At 36.4% G+C, this 22,193-nt stretch overlaps 1 protein-coding gene across 1 annotated transcript; it reads left to right on the forward strand.

The window, feature by feature from the left end:
• Nucleotides 1-4,315: 4,315 nt before the first annotated feature.
• LOC148253811 (uncharacterized) lies at nucleotides 4,316-5,412 on the forward strand. Its single transcript, XM_088220503.1, has 3 exons — nucleotides 4,316-4,392; nucleotides 4,559-4,907; nucleotides 5,245-5,412. Exons 1-3 carry the CDS (start codon nucleotides 4,316-4,318, stop codon nucleotides 5,410-5,412), a joined length of 594 nt encoding a protein of 197 aa, XP_088076629.1.
• Nucleotides 5,413-22,193: the final 16,781 nt, after the last annotated feature.

The raw sequence follows: 22,193 nt of genomic DNA on the forward strand, positions 1-22,193 counted from the left end.
ACTAGGATAGTTTAAGAAATGGGGAACCTGAGAAGGTTTAAAAATAGGCCCGATGGACCCAACGGGTCAAAGAAAATTCTGCTAAATGTAAATTTAGATTTGCTATTTTGTGTTCTACTAAAAATAAAGAAAGGATTAAAACACGTTTGACCGTACTAAAGGGTTACTAAAAATGTAATAACCCGACTCTTTAAGTTCATATACCAAGTTTCAAGCCAAACAGAATAAAAATAATGAGATTCAGAGAGCCGAAATCCCTTAAAAAGTGTTTTTCTCTCAATAGAGGAAATCGAGTTGTCTAGACCCTAGAATACTTCTCGAGGCTATAAAAATATCATAAAAGGCAAGGAAATACTTTGGGAACATAATAAAACAGTTGGGTGAAGAATCAAGAGAGAAATCCCTCATGTGAGGGAGGAAATTCCCTCAGAAGCCCTAATTGATTCTTTTGGGTTGATTTGTATACCGAAACCAAAATACACAGAATTTGAGGCCCAAATCTGATAAGAAATATCCAAGACATTAAGGAAGAATTATGTGAAAAAATAAAAATTTTCATTGAAGAAAATTTGGGAAAAATGAGGCCAAACCTGAGAGGCATGCACATGGAAAACAAATTTGACCTTATAGCTGCCTGCTTGAGGAACACATGAAGCATAAGTTTGCTAAAAAATATTAATAATTGAGAAAGTTATGGAATCTTGAAATGAAGGCATGTGCATGAAGTGCAGTTTTGCGCCTACGGGTTTAGGTGTGCCTAAGGCAGTCCAAAACAACTTGAATAGGGCCCAAATATTGTATGGAAGCTCCTAGAATGAGGTTAAGGACGTGTGTGGCATTTCGATAAGGATAGAATACTCTATAATTACTTAAAGGTGAAGGAAAAGGGAAAAAAAAAAGAAAAATGGATAAGCTTGAGGAATATAGGTGGCAGCCTCACCCTTTGCCACCTAAACCCCACTTAGCCAACCCTTTGGGCTTCTCTCGCTTAGAATAGTGGTGGGGAGATGGGAAATGCATTCTACAGTGAAGGAGAGCAAAGTTAGAAAGAGAAAGAAGAGAGAGAGAGAGAAAATAGAAATAGAGAGAAAAAGGTGCCTACCCAAGAGAAGTGAGGGAATTTGAAGAAATTTGGGAGTTTTTCCTTGAGGAAACTCTGCAGAAATTTTGAGAAGGGGGAGAAGGAAGAAACCAGAAGAAAAGAGGTAAAAAGAGGGAGAAAGCTCATAACCAGCACAAGGGAACCTGCGAGCTTAAGGTAAGTTTTCTCCATCAATTTTATTCTATTTTTCTTGAAATTTTGAGGTTAGTTTCTAAATGTTGTGAGGGATATTTTTGAGGTTAGAAATAGATAAAAAATATCCTGGAACTTTACTGAATATTTGCGAGAAAAAGGCTCCAAATTAAGTCGGAACTCTGTTGGAGTTAAGGTTGCGAGTGATATAAGGTAAGCACGTTTAAACCTCTTTTTCTTAGAAATGTAATTTCCATATGAAGAGGGTATTTTTGGATTAAAAATTATGAGCATTCCTAAGGGGAGACTTTGCCGAAAGTTTGGTAGAAAATTGAGGTAAACTAAGGGGAGACTCTACCTATTTGAAAACATGAAATTAAGGTTTTCATAAGGGGAGATTTTGCCTGCATCAATCAAGAAATTTAAAGGTTTTATAAGGAAAACCTTTGCTAAATTGAGTAGAGTGATTAGAGCTTGTGTAAGAGAGGACTATGCCAAAATCAAGATTGTGTAGGACCCAAGGTAAGTGGATATTGTGATCGTATAACATATATAGTTTTCAAGTGTTTTCATCAGTGTTTTATACGTACTTTCACATATAAAGTGCAAGTGTTTGGTGAAAATGCTATTGTGTTTTAAGTGTTATTTTGCCCATGTATTTTGGAAAGTGATTTTAATAAGTGTGCATTGATCGTTACTGAAGTAAACTATTTTAAAAGCACCTGTATGATGTTAGGCTTATGTGTGCCCATGCATAACTGTTCTATTTTCTGGTGCATGGGGATGTATTAAATGTTAAGTGTGCACTTATGCATAGATGATAGTAGGAAGATGTGAACGATACTCTATAACGATGATGTAGCATAGCTCATTGTACAATGTAGCCAAGTGAATGTGATGATTTAGTTATCTATTTTCTGATTTAGTTATCTATTATCTGCAAATATATAAGATATATGTTTTAATGTATGTGAAAGCTATATATATTGTATGTATTATACTGTGTATCATGATATCTACTTATTGGGATAGTGTATCTCACTCTCTCATCATTTTCAAATCTTGTAGAGACCGCTGAGGAGTAAGCGGTAATAGTAGAGAAGTCTTTTGCAAGTTAGGCTCTATAAGAACTCAAGTTACTATTTTGTACTTTTGCTTTGTAATGCAAGAAAAAAAAAATTTAGAGTCTCGTTTTGCATATATCTAATGTACATATATCAAGGGATGTAACACTTTACACATTTCTATTAATGAAAGCTTTTTCTATTTTATTTAAAAGTGTAAAGTGTAGTGTGCTCCAAACACACCCTATAATAGAGGGGTGGCCGTGACAGAAAATAACTGTTGTCAACTACTGGTGAATCACTCTCTATGAGTAGTACTAAAGTTCCCTCTTATGAGAATGGATCGCGACTGATTGTAGGGATCATAATGGCGAAATAATGTCATAGTATTTATCAGACTAGTATTTATTGATTGACATATTTTCCCCATTCATAGTAGTAGTCGGGGATCCTCTCTACCCTCTATTGATATAGGTATAAATGGTTTCATGTGAAGATCTGTAAACAATTAAACTAAACTAAGTAACCTGATTGGAATCCCTAGGACTATTGTTTGTTACTCTATGTTTTAGATCGCCTTCCTTGTGTTGGTTATGTTTCTCACTGTTCTGTCTTGTCATGCCTTGTCTTTAGATATTTTTCCCTGTATTAGCTATGTTTCTCTCTGTTTTATCTTATTGCTTATGGTTTGAGGCATGTATTTCAAAATAAATTTCAATTGAATAAAAATATAAAATTTTCAATAGTATTTTAAATAAACACAAAAGTGTAATGGAATCTTCAGTAATCTTCGACGGTAAGTACTATTGACTATAGACATAACATCACATTTCTTAAAAATAAATGCAACTTTTGAAACTTTAGTAGTATAGTTTAAATGTTGTTTTTTTATTGTGTTTTATGAAACTCACCTCAAATCCATTTCCTTCAGATAATGTGGAAATTGAAGATTTGTTTCCTAAGTTGCCTCTCGAAGCATGTTTAGATCCATTTGCGGACCAGTAGTGGATGATTGAGTGCATGTGAATAATTTGAACTTTTATGAACAATATTTTATAATAGTAGAAGGGGTTTGAACAATGTCTGTAAATATTTCTATTAGCTGACTTTTTTGCTTAAGATGTATATGAACATCAAATTTTTGTAAGGGATGAATTTTACTTCCGTTTTATAATTCATTTATGCATTCATATCTACTATGTTATCAGACACTGTTACCCAACCGAGTATCAAGACATCATAGGTGATATCAGAGGCAAGTTCTTTAACATCCCTCACATTGAGGCCTAGGACTTAAACTTAGTAATCTAGAAATTTTCTTAGAGCAATAATAATCTTTGGACTTAGTGAACAACAACATTTCTAAACCTTTATCTCCCTTTGTCGGCAAAAATGACTCGAGGAAGACCGTCAGTAGAAAGACCTAATACCCAGGATACCCCAACCCAGGTAGAGTTCACTAAATTATTTGGGCTATCTAGGGATTAACTGCCGCTGTGGGCCACAACTTTACTCATAAAGTCGGCTACCCTCATCCTACAGATGACCACCATCATAATGATTGTGCCATTTCGCATAATATCTGGGGTATTTCAAAAGTTGAATCCTCCTCACTTTGATGGTGAACCAGACCTTATGGTTGCCGAAGTATGGATCATGTAGATGTAGAAGTGCTTCTTGATTCTTGACCTCACTGAAGAGCATAAGGTTCCCCTAGTAGCCTTCATGTTTACCTGGGAAGCAAAACACTGGTGGCATCTCAAGAAGGAGACTCTGCCTACCTCAACCACTTGGGATCAGTTTTTGGAGGCTTTTCTTAAGAATTTCTTCCCGATGCATGTTCAGAAAAAAATGAGGAAGAATTTTAAGGCCTATAAGAGGGCAATATGTCAGTTAGCCACTATGCTGCCAACTTCTTTCAATTGTCCCGATTTGCCCGGAGACTATAGCTACCGAAGCCAAGAAGGTTAAAATTTTTTTGAAGGGTCTGAGGGTTGACATTTTTAACCGGGTGGCCATGGTAAAGCCAACCACTTACACCAAGGGCTTAAAAAATGCTCAATTGGTCGAGGAACTCCTTAATGTCCATTACCGGTATATCCAAGATATCAAGATAACACTAGTGGAAAACGAGATAAATTGATCAAGGTCGTGCTGACAAGTGACCTAGAATGACCCCTACGATGGGTGTTGCTCCACCTATGCCTCCACCTCTAAGTAACCCTTCTCTACCTATTTAAGTATGCTAACATTGTGGTAGGAACAATGGAAATAGGCCTTACTACAAGCTTAAGAACGTGTGCTACAAGTGTGGTAGTATACAACATTTTGTGAAGGACTGTCCTCAAAAGCGTAGAGACACTAGCAGACCTATTGTTAGAGGAAGGGTCTTCTATCTCGATGAACCAGTGCCATGCATTTATGGTACACTTTTTATTCATGATTTTGTAGCTCGTGCTTTGATTAATACTGTTGTCACCCATTCTTTTGTGTCTTGTAGATTCGCGAAGTGTCTAGCAGTAATATCAAAACCTTTAGGACGAACCCTAATTGTAAAAACACCTTTTAGCAAACTCTTAGAGGCTCATGTAGTGTATAAGGCTTGTAAGGTTAAAATTTTGGGTAAAGAATTAACCATACACCTAATACTTTTAGACTTTTCAAGTTTTGATGTGATTTTTGGCATGGACTAGCTAGAAGCCTATCATGCCACTATTGATTGTTACGATAAAATTGTAACCCTCCGTCCTCCCAAGAAGAAAGATTTTAGGGGAAATATTTAAAAATTTATTTTGTATAAACTTCTATTTTTTAATTAACTAGATATTTTGAATTAAAATGCTTGATCTTTTAAATTTGACATATGTGTTGAAATTTGAATAATATTTGTCCTTTTTCCTAACCTCTTTGATGTTTATGTAAATGGACTCTAAGAATGCCATGCAGTCAATCCCAATTGTTTGTAACTACCCAAACGTATTTCTGGAGGAGCTTCCAAGTCTGCCACATAAGCAAGAGATCGAATTCTCCATTGACCTAGTTCTAGAAACACAACCCATTTCCAAGGCCACCTATCGTATGGGCTATGTAGAGCTCCAGGAATTGAATCATTAGTTGATAACACTATGAGAGGAGAGGTTTATCATACCTAGTAATTCTCCATGGGGTGCCCCAGCCTTATTTCCCAAGAAGAAGGATGGGACCCTTTAGTTGTGCATTTATTACAGGCTCAATCAGGTGACAATCAAGAACAAGTATCCCTTACCTCGAATCGACGACCTATTTGACCAGTTACAAGGTGCATCATTCTTTTATAAGATTAATCTCAGGTCAGTTTATCACCAGTTGAGGGTTAGAGCTGAAGATATACATAAGACAACATTCCGTTGCAGGTATAGTCATTTCAAATTTAGGGTCATGCCCTATGGGTTAACCAATGCTCCTATGGTATTTATAGAACTTATGAACCAAATTTTCAAGGCTATACTGGATCAATACATCATTGTTTTCATTAAAGACATCCTAGTATATACTAAAGACCATCAAGAGCATGTTGTCCACTTGATTCAAGTTCTAAGAACTCTTAGATGGCACAAACTGTATGTCAAATTCAGTAAGTGCTCTTTTTGGTTGGACCAGATCTCTTTTTTTGGTCATGTTATTTCTAATGAAGGTATTTTTGTGGATCCCTCGAAGATCGAGATAGTAATTAATTAAAGTTAACCAACCAATATCACTAAGGTCCATAGCTTTTTGGGTTTGGCAAGATATTATCGCTGCTTCATTGAAACTTTTTGCTGCGTTGTCGCCCCTTTGACCCACCTCACCAAGAAGGATGTGGTCTTCTATTAGGACCCCAGCTGCGAAGAAAGTTTTGTTGCTATCAAACATCGACTGACCATTGCTCCGGTACTAATTCTTTAAGACAATACTAATCAGTTTTAGGTTTACTTGATGCATATCACATTAGTTTGGGATGCGTGTTCATGCAACATGATCAGGTAGTAGCTTATGGTTCTAGACAGTTGAAGCCACATGAATGGAATTACCCGACTCACAACCTTAAACTAGCAGCCATAGTCTTCGCTCTTAAAATATGGCGCTATTATTTGTACAGTCAAACTTTTGAGATCTCCATCGATCATAAGAGTTTAAAGTACCTATTCTCCATTAAGGAACTAAATATAAGATAGAGACATTAGATGGGCCTCTCAAAGGACTACATCTGCAAGATCCTATACCATTCTGATAAGAGTAATGTAGTTGTCGATGCTCTTAGCAGAAAGAACTCAACATTATTAGCCCAGATGATTGTCTCTAAATGGAGAATGCTCGAGACAATCCAAAATCGTTGATTGAACCATTATTGTGAGATTCCAGTACCCGGTTGGGTGACGGTGTCTGATAGTAGAAAAGATACGAGTGCATAAAAGAATTATACAGTAGAATAAAATTCATCCGTTATAAAATATGACATTTAGACCCATATGAGGCCAATAAGTTAGTTAACAAAAATATGTATAGACATTGTTCTAACCACCTCTATAATTATAAAATAATTTTTTATCAAAGTATAAATTTTGACATGCACTCAAACACCCACTAGTTGTCCACGAAGGGATCCAAACAAGCTTTAAGGGGTAGCTTGAGAAGCAATTCTTCACTTTCCACATTGTTTGGGGAGTAAGTGATTAGGGTGAGTTCCATAAAATTTAGTAAGGAAACTGGTATTTAAACTACGCTACTAAAGTTTCAAAAGTTATATTTATTCTAAAGAAAAGTGTCATTACCTCTACAGTCGATTCTACTTATTGTCAGAGACCACTATAGATTCCATCACATCCTTAAGTTTATTTAAAATATTGCTAAAAACCTTACATTTTTAATTTCTTGAAATACATTGTGAAATATGGGTTCAACTCATCAGCAATATAACAAAACAGTAGAAACATATCTAATACAGGAAAACAATCTAAACCATGACATGACACGATGGAATAGTGAGAAACATAACCAAAATAATAAAGGCTTGTCTAGAGCATAAAGTAACAAACTATAGTCCTAACTGTACCAAATCAGGTTAATTGATTTAATTTTAGTGTTTATAGATCTTTGTGTGAATCCATTTTAACCTATATCAACAGAGGATAGATCCCCGATTACCATTGTGAATGAAAAACAGTTCAATTTGATATACGGTAATACAATTAGAGACTATGACCATATGGTAGTACTTCGCCACTATAACCCCTATATCAGTCATGATTCGCTCTCGTAAGAGGAAAAGCCAATACCATTCACAAGGAGCAATTCACCAACAGTCGATAATAGTTATGTTCAATCACCCCTCCATGATAACGGTCAAACAAATTTCAATCCTTTGGTTATCCTTAACAATTACAACATCATGGTCTAAATTACAGGTAATAGAATTCATTTCGACCCATTGGGTTCATTAAATTGGTTTTTAAAACCCATCAACTTTCTAATTTCCTAAAGTACCTTGATCCCAATTGTCTGGGCCCACTAAGGCCCAAATAATTGAACCAGGATCTAATAGGGGTCCACTGACCAAACTTGGACCTAAACAAGGCCCACTACATGAACCTAGATGCAAGAAGGATTCGTTGATGTACTGGGCCCAATAAGGACCCATTAGCCTAACCTAGACCCAGTAGGGGTCCACTAACTGACCCGACCCAACCTGACTCAGATCAACTAGACCCATAAGTCCAACCTGGCATAATTAATGGCCCATAAACCTAGATTAAGCCATTAGGTTCCCCTATCGGACTGAGGTTTAATTAGGGTAACCCTCTCAACCTTCACCAAAACAATGAAGCAGAGGGCCCAGTCCGCACAACTTGCTTGGCACACGGGCAAGCCAAGCAACAGCACAATTCAGTAGGTCATGCGAGTGGTGTTCCCTAGCAAGTTATCCCTCACGTGTTTAGGTGCATGGGGATATGCCCTCACGTGCAATGCGCACACTTACGTGTGCGTGCTCAGTAGGGCAACACAACACGACAAGCTGCACATGCCTACACCTCACCATGCTCAGCAGGGCCTCTCGGTGTGCGGCCATGCCTAGCAGGCCACACGCGCGTGTGTGCATGATGACTTGCTGCACGCGCACGTGTGTGCATGATAACATGCACACACACGTATTTGCAGCAGGTCCCTTCGGTGTACTGGCAAACCTGATGAGCACTGTGCTCCCGCACACGGCCACTGCACACATGCAATAGTCTGGGGGGCCCTGTCCTTACACCTGGGCATGTTGGGATAATGTCTTTCACACACACAGTCGTAGTAATACCGTGAGCTGCACTTCTCCTTGGCACCTTGGTGCCGAAAATAGTTCTGAATCTTTTATCACCATCACTAACAATACATTTCAATATTCAAGTTCCCTTTTGGCATGTATTCATAAATCAACTCATAAGCACCCAAAACAAATCAAATATTCCATCAAACATTTGATAAAATGTGACTTTTGCATGTCAAACATACATGCACGAACACATCGCACATCTCGATGCATTTTTCAAATTTTAAACAACTCAAAACTCTAAAAATACTAGACAAAAGTGTATGAAAAAATATTAGGTTCCTTACCTTTCATTATCTAGTGCTTGAGTTCCCAAAGGAAAGGGTGAAGCTTTCGGGTTTTTGAAGGAGGAGGAAGAAGGCTCTAGTGGTCTTCAGTTTGGCTCTCACTCACTCTTAAGCTTTTTTTTCTTTTGGTCGGGTGATGGAGAAGAAGAGAAGAGAAGAAATAATGAAGGAAAAAAGAGAAATAGAGTTTGAATACCAAGGGAGGAACCATGTGATCCGTCGATTACATGGATGGATTTTAGGCCGTTGATCAACCTAAGTTGATCAACCTGTAAAGCAAGTGAGGGAGGTTGTGTGTGCACATTAAGTGAAAACAGTTACAGACGGACACTATAATGGGTAGGTCTTGCCTTGAACAAGGTTTAAGGGCACTATTTTACAGGTGTAAGTGCGAGCGTGTCCACACGCATACTTGCTGGCTATTTCCCACAAGGCTTGCACATGGGATGCCTTCCCCTCTTTTTTTGTCTTTCTTTTTTTTTTTATACCTTTTTAAATAACCTTTTTAGAACATGAATAAAAATTGTAATTACGCATGTAAATACTTTAATTATCAAAATGGAACTTGAAATTCAAAACACAAGCATCCATTCATCAAACAGGTTCAGGGGTGTCACATCCTCCCTTCCTTATAGAAAATTTGGTCCTCCAAATTTGAAATTTCTAAAACAAGTCGAGATGTTTATCCCACATTTTGTCTTTGAGTTCCTAAGTAGCTTCTTCAGGAGAGTGATGCTGCCATATTACCTTGATCATAGGGATTTTTCTGTTCCTTAGGATCTTTTCCTCTCAATCAAGGATCTCAACAAGATACTCTTTGTAGGACATGCCCAAACGAACTAGGAGTCGTCGATGCGGGATGGTGTGGGAGGGGCCATGGTGGTACTTCCTGAGCATTGAGACATGAAAGACATCATGTAGACCCAAAAATTCCAGTGTCAAAGCAATATGGTAAGCCACTGGGCCAACAACTCTAATATCTCGAAGGATCCCATGTAACAAGGACTCGAATTTCCTCTCTTCTCATACTGCATACTTCATTTGTATGGAAAGATCATGAGAAAAACATGATCACCCATAGCAAATTCTAAATCTTTCCTCCAAATGTCAGCATAGCACTTCTATCGACTCTGGGTAGTGATGAGATTCTTGTAGATGATGGCAACCTTGTTTATTGTCTCTTGAATGGGATCTATTCCCGTGAGACATCTATTCCCAACTTCAATCCAACAAGTGGGGAATTGGCACAACTAACCAAAAAGTGCCTCGTAAGGGGCCATACCAATATTAGAGTGCTAACTATTATTGTAAGCAAACTCCACCAAGGGTTGATGCTGGTCCCATCTACCACCAAAATCCAGTACACATGCCCTTCATATGTCCTCTAATGTTTGAATGGTTCGTCTGACTGGCCATCAATTTGTGTATAGTATACAGTGTTGAAGGAAAGACTAGCACCAATAGCTTCTTAGAAGCTCCCCCAAAATTTAGAGGTAAAATAAGGATCCCTACCGGACACCACGAAAATTACAACACCATGAAGCCTAACAATTTCCTCTACATAAAACCTAACCAACTTGCTAACAGAATCAGTAGTCTTAACTATAAGGAATTGAGTTGATTTAGTCAATCTATCAACGATGACCCAAATAGTATTGTGATATGAACTAGTCCTTAGTGATCTTGTGACAAAGTTTATAGTCACATGCTCTTATTTTCACTCTGAGACAAAGAGACACTATAGAAGACCATTGGTCTCTAATGTTCTGCCTTGACCTGCTGATAAGTGAGGCATCTAGAGACAAAGTCGACTATATCTTTTTTCATACCCAGCCATTAAAAACAACACTTCAAATCCTGATAAATCTTCGTACTTCCTTGGTGGAGAGCAAACTTAGATATATGGGCTTCCTTTAGAAAATCTAATCTGAGTTCGAGATCACTAGGCACCCACAATCAGTCTCGAAACCTAAGGGTCCAATCATCAGACATTTTAAAGTCACACAATTCCCCTAATTCTATTTAAAGTCACACAATTCCCCTAATTCTAACTTCTTCTTCTGCTTCATTACCTCATGATCCATAGATTAGGCTTCCCTGATTTTCTGAATGAAAGTGGGTTGAATCTGAATTTGGGCAAGATAAACACCTTCACCATAATGGTTCAACCAAAGACTCTGGATTTTCTTGAGCATTCTTCACTTTGAGATAATCATCTGGATTAATAATGCTAAGTTCTTCCTGCTAAGAATATTAACAACTACATTATTCTTACTAGGGTGGTATAGGATCTTGCAGTCTAGTCCTTTAAGAGGTCCATCCAATTCCTCTATCTCATATTTAGTTTATTTTGGGAGAATAGGTACTTCAAACTTTTTTGATCAATGTAGATCTCAAAAGTTTTATCATACAAATAGTGACGCCATATCTTGAGAGTGAAAACTATGGTTGCTAGCTCAAGGTCATGAGTGGGGTAGTTTTGTTCATGCAACTTCAGCTGTCTAGAACTATAAGCTACTACCTGACCGTTTACATGAGCACACATCCTAGAACAATGTGAGATACATAATAGTAAACCTGAGACTAACCGATATTGCTAGGAAGAATCTATTACTAGGGGTAGTGGTCAGTCGACACTTGAGTTCGATAAAACTTTCTTCACATCTGAGGTCCCAATAAAAAACCATATTCTTCCTAGTGAGGTAGGTTAAAGGGGTGGCAATGTAGGAAAAATCTTCAATAAAGTAGCAATAATATCCTGCCAAACCCAAAAAGCTATAGACTTCACTAACATTAGTTAGTTGACTCTAATTAATTATTGCTTCAACCTTCAAGGGATCTAAAGAAACACCTTCACCAGAAACAACATGACCAAGAAAAGAGATTCAGTCTAACCAAAAGGAGCATTTACAAAATTTGGCATATAGTTTGTGTCATCTAAGAGTTCTTAGAATTTGAGTCAAGTGGACAGTATGCTCTTGATGGTCCTTGGAATACAGTACAATGTCATCAATGAAAACAATAGCATATTAATCTTATACAGACTTGAAAATTTGGTTCATAAAATCCATGAATACCACAGGAGCATTGGCTAACCCAAAGGGCATGACCCTGAATTTGAAATGAACATACCTATAGCGAAATGCCATCTTAGGTATATCTTTAGCTCTAACCCTCAAATGGTGACAACCCGACCTGAGATCAATCTTAGAAAAGACTAATGCACCCTATAACTGGTCAAATAGATTGTTGATGGGAGGCAAGGGATACTTGTCCTTGACTGTCACCTGATTGAGCTCCCTATAGTCAATGCACAACTGAAGGGTTCCGTCCTTCTTCTTGGCAAATAAGACCAGGGGATCTCATAGAGAATTACTCAGTTTGATAAACTTCTTTCTTGCAGTGCTATAATCTAATGATTGAACTCTCGAAGCTCAGCTTGTCCCATCCGATAAATGGCCTTGAAAATGGGTTGTGTGCCTGTAACTAGGTCAATGGAGAACTCGATCTCCTGCCTGAGTGGCAAACATGGAAGCTTCTCAGAAAAAATATCTGAGAAGTTATAGACAACTAGGATTATTTATATAGAGTTCTCAAAGTCCATTTACCTAAGCATTAAAGAGGTTAGAAAAAGATAAATAGTTTTATTTTAAATTTCATCATGCATTCTATCTAAAAAATTTCAAACATAATTAATTTTAAAACATTTAAAATTTTATATAAAAAGCATGTGTTTGTACAAAACAAAATTTCCCATTTACCTTTGTAGGATGTTTCTTCTCAAGAGGATGAAGGGTTATAGTTTTATCATAACAATCAATAATGGCATGGTAGGCCTCCAGCCAATCCATACACAAAATCACATCAAAACTAAAAAATTGAGGGGTGTAAGGTTTATGGTCAACTCTCTGCCCGAAACTTTCACCTTTCAGACCTTATACACTACATGAGCTTCTCAAAGCACAGTGTCTCTATGACTAACATTTATCCTAAAGGTTCAAGCTTAATACTAAATCCTTGGCAAAATCACAAGATACAAATGAATGGATGGCACCAATATCAATTAAAGCATGAGCTGCAGAGTTACAGATAGAAAGTGTACCCTGAATGATAGCCGGTGTCACCACAGTACCAAGCTTGTCGAGGTGGAAGACCCTTCATCTAGCAACAGGTCTAGTAGCATCTCTAGGCTTTTGAGGACAGTCCTTTGCAAAGTATTGTGTACTCCCGTACTTGTAGTAGACATTGTTCAACTTGTAACAGGGACGATTACCATGGTTTCGACCATAGTGTTGACATGCTTTAGAAGGCTGAGAAGGATTACCTAGAGGTGGAGGTGGGGCAGCAACTATAGTAGGAGCTGTTTTGGGTGTCTTGTTAGAACGACCCTGGTCAATCTGCTTCTTCTTCTGTTGGTGTTGTGCCCTAGTATTATGAATGTGCTGGTAACAAACAGCAATAAGTTCCTTGACTAATTGGGCATTTTCTAGGGCTTCAACATATGTGTTAGGCCTCATCATGGCCACTCGATCAAAACTATCAGCTCTTAAACCATTAAAAAACTTCCAGGCCTTCTTGTTTTTTCTGTAACTATGGATTTTTAGGCAAACTGGGACAACTAAATGAACTTGGCTACGTACTATCTCACTGTCATGCTTTCTTATCGCAGGTCCTAAAATTCTTCTTCTTTCCTCTTCTGAACATATATTGTGAAGAAACTCTTCTAGAAAAATCTATAAACTACTCCCAAGTTGTTGAGTAGGCATGGTTTCTTTTTTGAGATGCCACCAATGCTCGGCCACTCCAATGAACATGAAGGCTACAAAGGGAACTTAAAGAACTTTGAATCTTACTTTCTTGAACTTTGGGCTAACTTTTTTGTTGTTTTTTGGATTGATTTTGATGTTGAGCTGGTGGGACATTGGGACTTGGACCAAAAATCCAACCCATAATGGAGTTAAAGTTGTTAAAATTCAAAGATAAATAAGACTCCAAGTTCTCACGGGATTGGGAATCCCTATAGGGCACGGGCTTTCTTATTAGTGCAGTTTTCATGCATGCGCACTCTGTGTGTGCATAGATAACTTCCCATGTTGTCCTCATACACATGAACACCTTCGCTTGCACATCCCTTTTGGGTGAGCTTGCGAGCACGAGCAATTCCTTGCTCGCAGGCGTGCTTCTCTCGGCCGTTCAAGATTTTTTATTCTTTCGTGTCAAGGATCACATCAAGACGGGGTTGGGAAATGGTTTAGTAATGTTATAACATCCCAGATACCTGGTGGGGTAAAAAGGAGCCTAGTAACATAAACAGATATGAGTGCAAGTAATAAAATATTTATGCATTAAAAAATAGAATCCTTTACAACAAAACAAAGGTTTAATGTTTACAACTAAGGCCAAGAAGTTAGTTAAAAAAATATAAATATATAAAATTATAAGAGTCACTTCAATCATTACAAAAGGTTTTATCAGAGTGCGGATAAAATATAACACTCATAATCATCCTAAGGATCCATGAAAGGATCCAAACAAGCTTCAAGGGTTAACTCGTCGAGCAAATCATTACTTCTATCATCTGAAGGAGCGCATTGATTGGGGTAAGTTCCATATAACTCAATAAGGAAAATAGTATTTAAACTACACAAATAAGGTTTACAGGTTATTAATTTTTAAATTAAAATGTCATCTCTCAAATAAATAACTTATCTAGAAGTTTGTCACATGATGAGTTTATTTTAAATGTTTAGAAGAGTCCTTTTGACGCGATACCTGCTGAAGACAAGCCTAAACCAATGGAAGGCAAGAAGTGGGTTAGTATCGATGAGCTTCTGGGAAACGAGAAAAATCAATTGCAAGGTGACAATACTCTAGGGTCAAAGTGAGGTCAAATCCAACAAACAAATATCTCGACCTAGAAAAAAAATGACACCAGAAGGTGTCAGAAACCCAACGAGTAACAGGCCTTACTGCTAAAAAACGGCTTGGCCAGAAAATCTTGATTCAAGAAGAAAGTCCAAATGTAATCTAGGTATGGGTACTTGTAGAGTACACATGTGTTGCAATGCACATACAGAACACTTGGCCCCCATGTCCACTGGTGTTCCAATGTCTCGTGATGAACCAATCAAAATGAATTTATAACACGCAGGAAAACTAGAGGGAAGTAAATTCTTTGCACATGGACACGAAGGTCCATGCATGAACGAGGCGACTCACACGAGCACAAGCATGCGGCCTACCCCACATGCCCCTGGCTTGCGCACGCCCACGTGTGCCCGTACAGACCGCACACACGAGCGCATGACAGCGTCTATACTCGTAACCTGCTGGGCCTGCATGCAAAGCAATTGCGCACAGATAGGCCCAAGGGCCCAAACACGAGCGCCTCACGAGGACAAGCTAGGATCCAGCCCCGTGCGCAGGCTATGGCCCAGCCCGTGGGCCTATTTTGTGCAAACTGCATGGATCAACCAACTCGGCCCATCTGGGTAGCCTAAACCCAGCCACCTCTTCCCCATTTCAATTAATTAATTAGTTTTTTTATTATTATTATTAGTATTTAAAAGGATTTGGGACCCACTTTTTACATTACCCATGTTTTAAATTTAAAATCCCTTATGCCTAAATTAATTTCCACATGTGTTTTATATAGAATTCACATGGGATAAGTATTAGGGTATTTTACTATTATTTTATTATGTAATTATCCTAGATTTAGATAGAAATTTATCCAGAGTATTATTTTATTAAATTATCCCAAGAGTTTATACTCATTTAGGTTACTCGAGAAAATGCTATAAATAGGTCTTTGCCCATAGGTTGTAGACACACTAATTACAATCAATTTGAGAGAATTCTTGAAAGTTTAAGCTTTTCTTCTTCTAGTATTTTTGTTAAATTAGCTTCTTCAAGTTCTTTGGGAAACAGGAGTCTTCAGAAACCTTGTTGAACCAAGGAGTGGAGATCAACTTATCGATAAGTCCGTAGCGTTTTTTTCTTCCTTTTTTATTGTTTGTAGTCTTTATTTTTGCATTCCTTTTAAGATTGTGGATTCAATTAGAGTAAAAGCAGAGAATAACGATAGTCAAATTAGACATTAGAATTGAAACTAGTTAAACCAACTAAGAGCATAGCATGATCATGTTATAGAAGAATCATCATACAGAATCACCATAAACTATCAACAACTATCCTAGTCTGTTTATTTACGTCTTTTACTGACCTCTGCACAAAACCGTTCCAACAAATATCTACTAACGACATAGGGGATCCCCAACTACAACTGCGAATGACAATTAATTCTATTTCAACTTCCATATTGGGGTATAATCTAATGAATATGGCTGTACTTTACCACTATGGCCCTACACATCGCATTGTGAATCCACTCTCATTAGAGGGAATGTCAATCTCATTCATAGGGAGCGATTTACCAACATTTTTAGACAGAGAGTAAAAAGAGATAGAAACCCTCAGAGATAATAGTCAAATAGATTTTCATTCTTTTCTTTTTCTTATTATATTTCATTCATAACGGTCACACGTTTAGAACCTGATGGGAAGGCTCAGATAATTATAAGCCCCATTCTACCCAGACTTGACTATCTGGCCATCCTCTTGAGCAAAGGCCCACTAGAATGACCCTCTTCAACATTACCAAAGGTAAGGCAAAGGACTAAACCTGTATGTATTTTAGACCATCATGTTTTGTACCCATCATGCATAACATCTCATATTTTCATGTTCAATTAAATTAACGAGCAATCAATAGATTTTATGCATCAAAATTATTTAGTGTTTCAATATAACTTATCTAGAAAAATTCACTTAGAAATGTAAGAGAAAATACCAAAAGCATCCCTTACTGAAACCCTAGTTTGACTTGTCTTTTTGGAAGGTGAAGAAAAGGGCTTTTAGTGATCCTTGAACAAAGTTGGGAACTCATACTTCTTTTTTCTTCTTCCTTGCTTTTTTTCTCTATCTAAACTTTTTTTTCTTTTTTCTCTCTTTAAACTTTTCTTTCTCTCTCTAAATTCTCTAAAAAGTGGAAGAAAGGAGAAGAAATAAAAGTGGGGGAAAAATGGAGAGCAAAGAGCTCTTTAAATAGGACTGAGAGGTGTTCTGGATGTTCGCCACATGGCAACTATCCACGGGGGACACGTGGCGGATAGGTGGAAGAAGGCTACCGTCGGACGGGACAAGCCCGCATGGCATGGGTGTCTGCGTGCTAATAGCTCGCAAGACAGGCACTTGCATGTATGCTAGCGAGCACAATGTGTAGGTGTGCGCTCACAGTGCCACCCGCAGGCAGGCGTTGACATGCGCAAAGCCTGCGTGACGTGACCATGCGCGAACTGCGCGCATAGTGCCCTCGCGTGCATGCACATAAACGCACGGGTATGCGGACCGCAAGTACGCAAGCTGTTTTCCTATGGGTCTGGGGGATTTTTCCCCTATTTCTTGTTTTTCAATTTTCTTCTAATATTCTCTCATTCTTTTCTCCTGAAAATATTTTTTAAACAAAATTAATTTGAAATAAAATAAAATAAGGATAATTTAACATAATAAAAATTAGTTTAAAGCAAAATATAGATAAATCTAAATACCGATAGAAATTAAATAGTCATAAGACCCAAAATATTAGAGTTTTAACACCACATTCTAGTGCAAAGGTTTTGAGGTGTTACAAATGCTTATATCATATGGGGTATGAGGATGATCGATGGTAGTGGCACTCATACCAGACGGGTTATGGGGATGGCTAATGATTGTGGCACTCATATCGAACGACGTATAGGGATAGTCTATGTTTGTTAGTGGATATGGTAACGTTTGAGTATCCACATGTAGAGGGAATCCTTCGGCCCTTAGTGATTGCAGTAAAAATGGCATCACGCAATGAAATATTAAAAGACATAAAAAGAAAAATATTTTAAAAAGTGATAACTGTGCATATGTAATTATGGTTGTGATTTTTTATTAGTATTATGTAATGATGTTTGTGACTTTGAAGAATATTGTATGAGTTTGGTTTGGAATATTTGTGATTAGAAAAGTAATATAGCCAATAAATACGGTTCTATAATTGTGAAACGTTTCATTTTTGAATGCACAATAGAATCATTTGATTATTTCCACTAATGATTCGAACCAAAAACAATTTTTTTGTCACAACAATAATTTATATTATTAAATAATATCAGCAGTATTTGCAGTGATTGTGGAAGTTTAATTCTTTTAAGATTAATATTTTTTGGAATAATTACCAGTTAGAAATATTTCTTAATGGCTAAAATACTAATTACTTTTATAATGGCAATTGGAATGACATTAGCTCCTATTTATTCATTATTTATGTCACGCCAAATGTTCTATTCCCAAATGTGAAAGAAAATCTAATCATGTGAAAGGGTATATGGAATTTGGATTTATGATATTAGTATTTGTAATAAGGAAAGAGATATTTGGAATGAATAATGAAAAGATTGATGGTTATGGTTGTTTTTCAATTTCTTCAATAAAATCTTATCAAATCAGGGTGAATGTTTGTGTTGTTTAAGAAATCTTTCAACAGTTTTTATAATTAATTTCTTACAATGTGATGCCCCATCAGAAATTTCTATTTTCTATTGATATTGATATGTTGTTCTATGAATGATAACATATTACACTCTCATTGAGTAAAGTGTGTGCTCACTCAAATTTTTACCATTTTAATTTTTCAAATCATGAAAACTACCAAGAAGTATCAGTCCATTAGGGAATGATCAGTAAGCGAAGTCTGAATAATTGCATAGATCTAAAGTCAAGATGGTTTAATTTCATTAGCACACCTACTAAATTCTAGTAATAGAAGCATTATGTGCATTGCCTCATATATTGATATCCAATTATAATTTACATATACAAGGGATGTAATAAATGTTAAGTTTTATCATATTGATGAGTATTAGGTGAAATTTATGTGTGTGGTAGCGTTTCCTTCCCATAAGAGAAGTGGGGACGTTACATGAGTACATTTATAAGCATATTATTTATGGGGTAAATTGATAGGAATAATATTGACTCTTATCTTATTAGTAATTATAAAATGTTCAACGAACCAACTTTATGAGATTTATTGGGATATTATACTACTCATTTTATTTAAAACATTATAATGATTGATCGTAATGATTATTCATTAATAAAAGAACAATGATTTAGTTTTAATTATGAATGTCAATGGTTCAAGTTTTGTGAAATTTGAACTCAATAAGATCACGGAGGGAGAAATTAGAACTCATCAAGATCAAGACGAGTTCATAATGTAATTCTCTAATTTTATTTCAATAATTTTATTGTTTTTATATAAATTTTATGCCATATTATTATTATTATTATTATTATTATTATTATTACTACCACAAATATCCAATTTCTTTCTATTTGACATTTTTAACTTTAAGATTTTGTGTGTTTTTTTTATAACTCACCACCTTATGTCTAACATGCTAGTAAAATACATTAACTTCGTTAATAGTTAAAAAAAATTACTTTATGACTATTCTCTAACCTCACAGGTGGCTACTTGCTTATCGAGAATGCATGAAGAGATAACTAAAATTATTGAAAATTAGTTAGTATTAATTGAAAACATAAATTATATTAATTAAAAACATAATTTAACATACATAAAGCAAATAGGCCAAATCCTGACCTTGCATTTTTTGTTACCTTTTATTTTTTATTTAAATTAAATTATTTTTAATTAATATATTAATTTTTAATTAGTTCCCTTCCTGTATTTTTGGTGCGTTGGTGGTCACATATATGATTTTGGAGTGGCTTAGCAATAATATGTTCTTAACATAGTTAATGTATTTAACTCATATATGAACCATGAGGTAATGAATTACTAAGAAGAAACGAAAAAATCTTAAAGCAAAAATCTTATCAAAGTGAAATTTAATTATTATTATTATTATTATATTTTCCTTGGCAATAAACCCATCTTCCTTCCAAAGCATTCTTAAATTTTTAGCCGAATAACAAAAATCCAATCCTCAAGTAAAAACCCCTTCTTTTTAAAATTTGACCTAAGCCGAAACAACCCAAGTAAAAGCCAAGGTTATCTTTTTCATTCCAAAATCTAGCATAAACCAATCTAGTCTAAAACAAAAATCCTCCAAACCAAAAATCACAGTCTAATTTCAACTAATTCTAACCTATTGGCTAACAGTATCTAAGGCAACCTCTAACAACTTAAAAAACTTTGCATTTAACGTGCGTCGAACTCCATAATTTTGGGGCTCATGGTCATTTAAAATACTGTTAGTACTTAATTTTACTTATATTTTTCTTTCCGATAATTTAAATGATTTTTATTTATTTTTATTATTATTATTTTTTAAATTATTTTCAAATTAATAATATTTTCAGGAAAAACAGAAAATCGGCAAAAAATTGGCAAAGCAGAAAAAAAAACCCCGGAAACCATAACCCGCGGCTCGGCACACGATTAGCTCGCGTGGGCGAGCCCACAAACGCGCACAATTCGCAGCATGGTTGTGCACAATGCACAACATGGCTACGTCTGCATGTGGCAGGTAGCCTGCACGCGCACAGTACATGGCAAGGTCACCTGCGCACACAGCGCTTAGTTGTCCTGACAGCTGGCCATCAACGGGACGGCTGTTGCCTTGTCCCATCGGCCATGCTTGGCCATGCCAAGTGGGCCCCACCTTCCACCCATATTCCCACTTGGCTTCATGGATTTTCCCCACTTTTCGCACATCTAAACCGCCTCTTTTGTCTATTTAAAGGCCCCTCTTTCCACTTCCTTTTACACTCCCTCTTCCCTTCCATTTTTTCACTTCTCTTGGCCCTTTATTTTTTACTTTCATTCTCAACTTCCTTGAGAGAAAAACATAGAGAGAAAAAGAGAGAATTTGAAGAGGAAAAGAGGCTAGAAGAAGAAGAAAAAATTGGAAACTTACAAATTTTTCGAGTCTCCAAAAGTCCTTTTCCCTTCTCTAAAGACTTAATTGGCTTCAGTTATGGTAAGGGAATTCTTTAGTATTTGTATTCACACTTTTAAGTGATCTTTTTAATAAACTAATTTAGTGAAATTAGAGATTTTTTGAACTGAATTTCTATGCTTGTTTGATGGTTAATTTTTTATGTTGATTAATGATAAATGTGTTATGACGACGATTTGGATATCTATGATTTTAATGTATGAACTCAAGTGTTTGTGTTGCTTAAAGATAATTTTGTGAAGCATGATTCATAGTAGTTATACCATATGACAATGATGCATGAATTTCTTTAAGGGTTGATGTTTGTTTGAGTACATGTGAAACATGGTTTTATTAAACATGATGATTGGTGCATAAAATCTCTATGGTGATTGTCCATTGTTTAAACATGAAATATTGAGCATGTTGCATGAATGTATGATGATTTGGTAGATCACATGCAGTTTGACCCTTCGTTTTACCGTTGGTAATGGCGAAGAGGGTTATTCTAATTGACCTTGACTTAAGAGGGTGATCCGAAGGTCAAGTTCAGGTAAAAGAGCCCTCAAGCCGACCACAGGTAAATGAGCCTTTGGGCTAGGTACATGAAATGGGCCTTTGGGCTGAATATATGAAAGAGGGGCCTACGGGCCAGATAAGTTATGGAATCCCTATTGGATTCAGAAATGGTTTCATTTAAAAAACATGTAGTATGCATGTGAAAAGAAAATGGAATTTTTTGTGAGCATGAAATAAATAAGTGTAAAGAATGGAAAAATTAGTTTGGCTGTTATCTTTGAGAAGTTTTTGTTTCTCCCTCCTCTAAATAAATATTGGTGAACCACTCCCTATGATGATCAATGGTCCATCTAATGAGAGAGGATGCGCATTAGGTACATTTAGGACCACAGTGACGAAGTACGATAATGGTCATAATTTAGATAAGGAAATGATAATGGCATGGGAATGGATCAGGGTTTCACAGTGGTAGCTGGGATCCTTTTTGCCCTCAATCGATATATATTTTAACGGCTTCATGTGGAGGTTGATAAAAGACTAATAAAATATATGTGCAATTAAGATAATTAGTGTTATCTCTATGTTGATTTATATGATGGTTCTTCTATTTACTAGGCATGTTTTTTATTGCTATTTGTTGATTTTCATTGGTTATTTGATATGTTTGGGTATGCTTAATGTGACATAACATCTTCTTAAATGTCAAAAAATGGTTCTCTTAACTTGGTGCATGTCTGTTTCATAAGATTTTCTTAA

This window comes from Carica papaya, chromosome 5 (assembly GCF_054855325.1).
Source record: "Carica papaya isolate Zhongbai chromosome 5, ASM5485532v1, whole genome shotgun sequence".
NCBI classification, from domain to species: Eukaryota; Viridiplantae; Streptophyta; class Magnoliopsida; order Brassicales; family Caricaceae; genus Carica; species Carica papaya.

Bases quoted from the DNA above. Each gene is read 5' to 3' on its own strand.
- LOC148253811 (XM_088220503.1), top strand. From the start codon at position 4,316: ATGGTAAAGCCAACCACTTACACCAAGGGCTTAAAAAATGCTCAATTG. The intron at 4,393-4,558 runs GTATATCCAAGA...ACATTGTGGTAG, and splicing joins CTCCTTAATGTCCATTACCG to GAACAATGGAAATAGGCCTT. The intron at 4,908-5,244 runs GTTAAAATTTTG...AATGCCATGCAG, and splicing joins TAGTGTATAAGGCTTGTAAG to TCAATCCCAATTGTTTGTAA.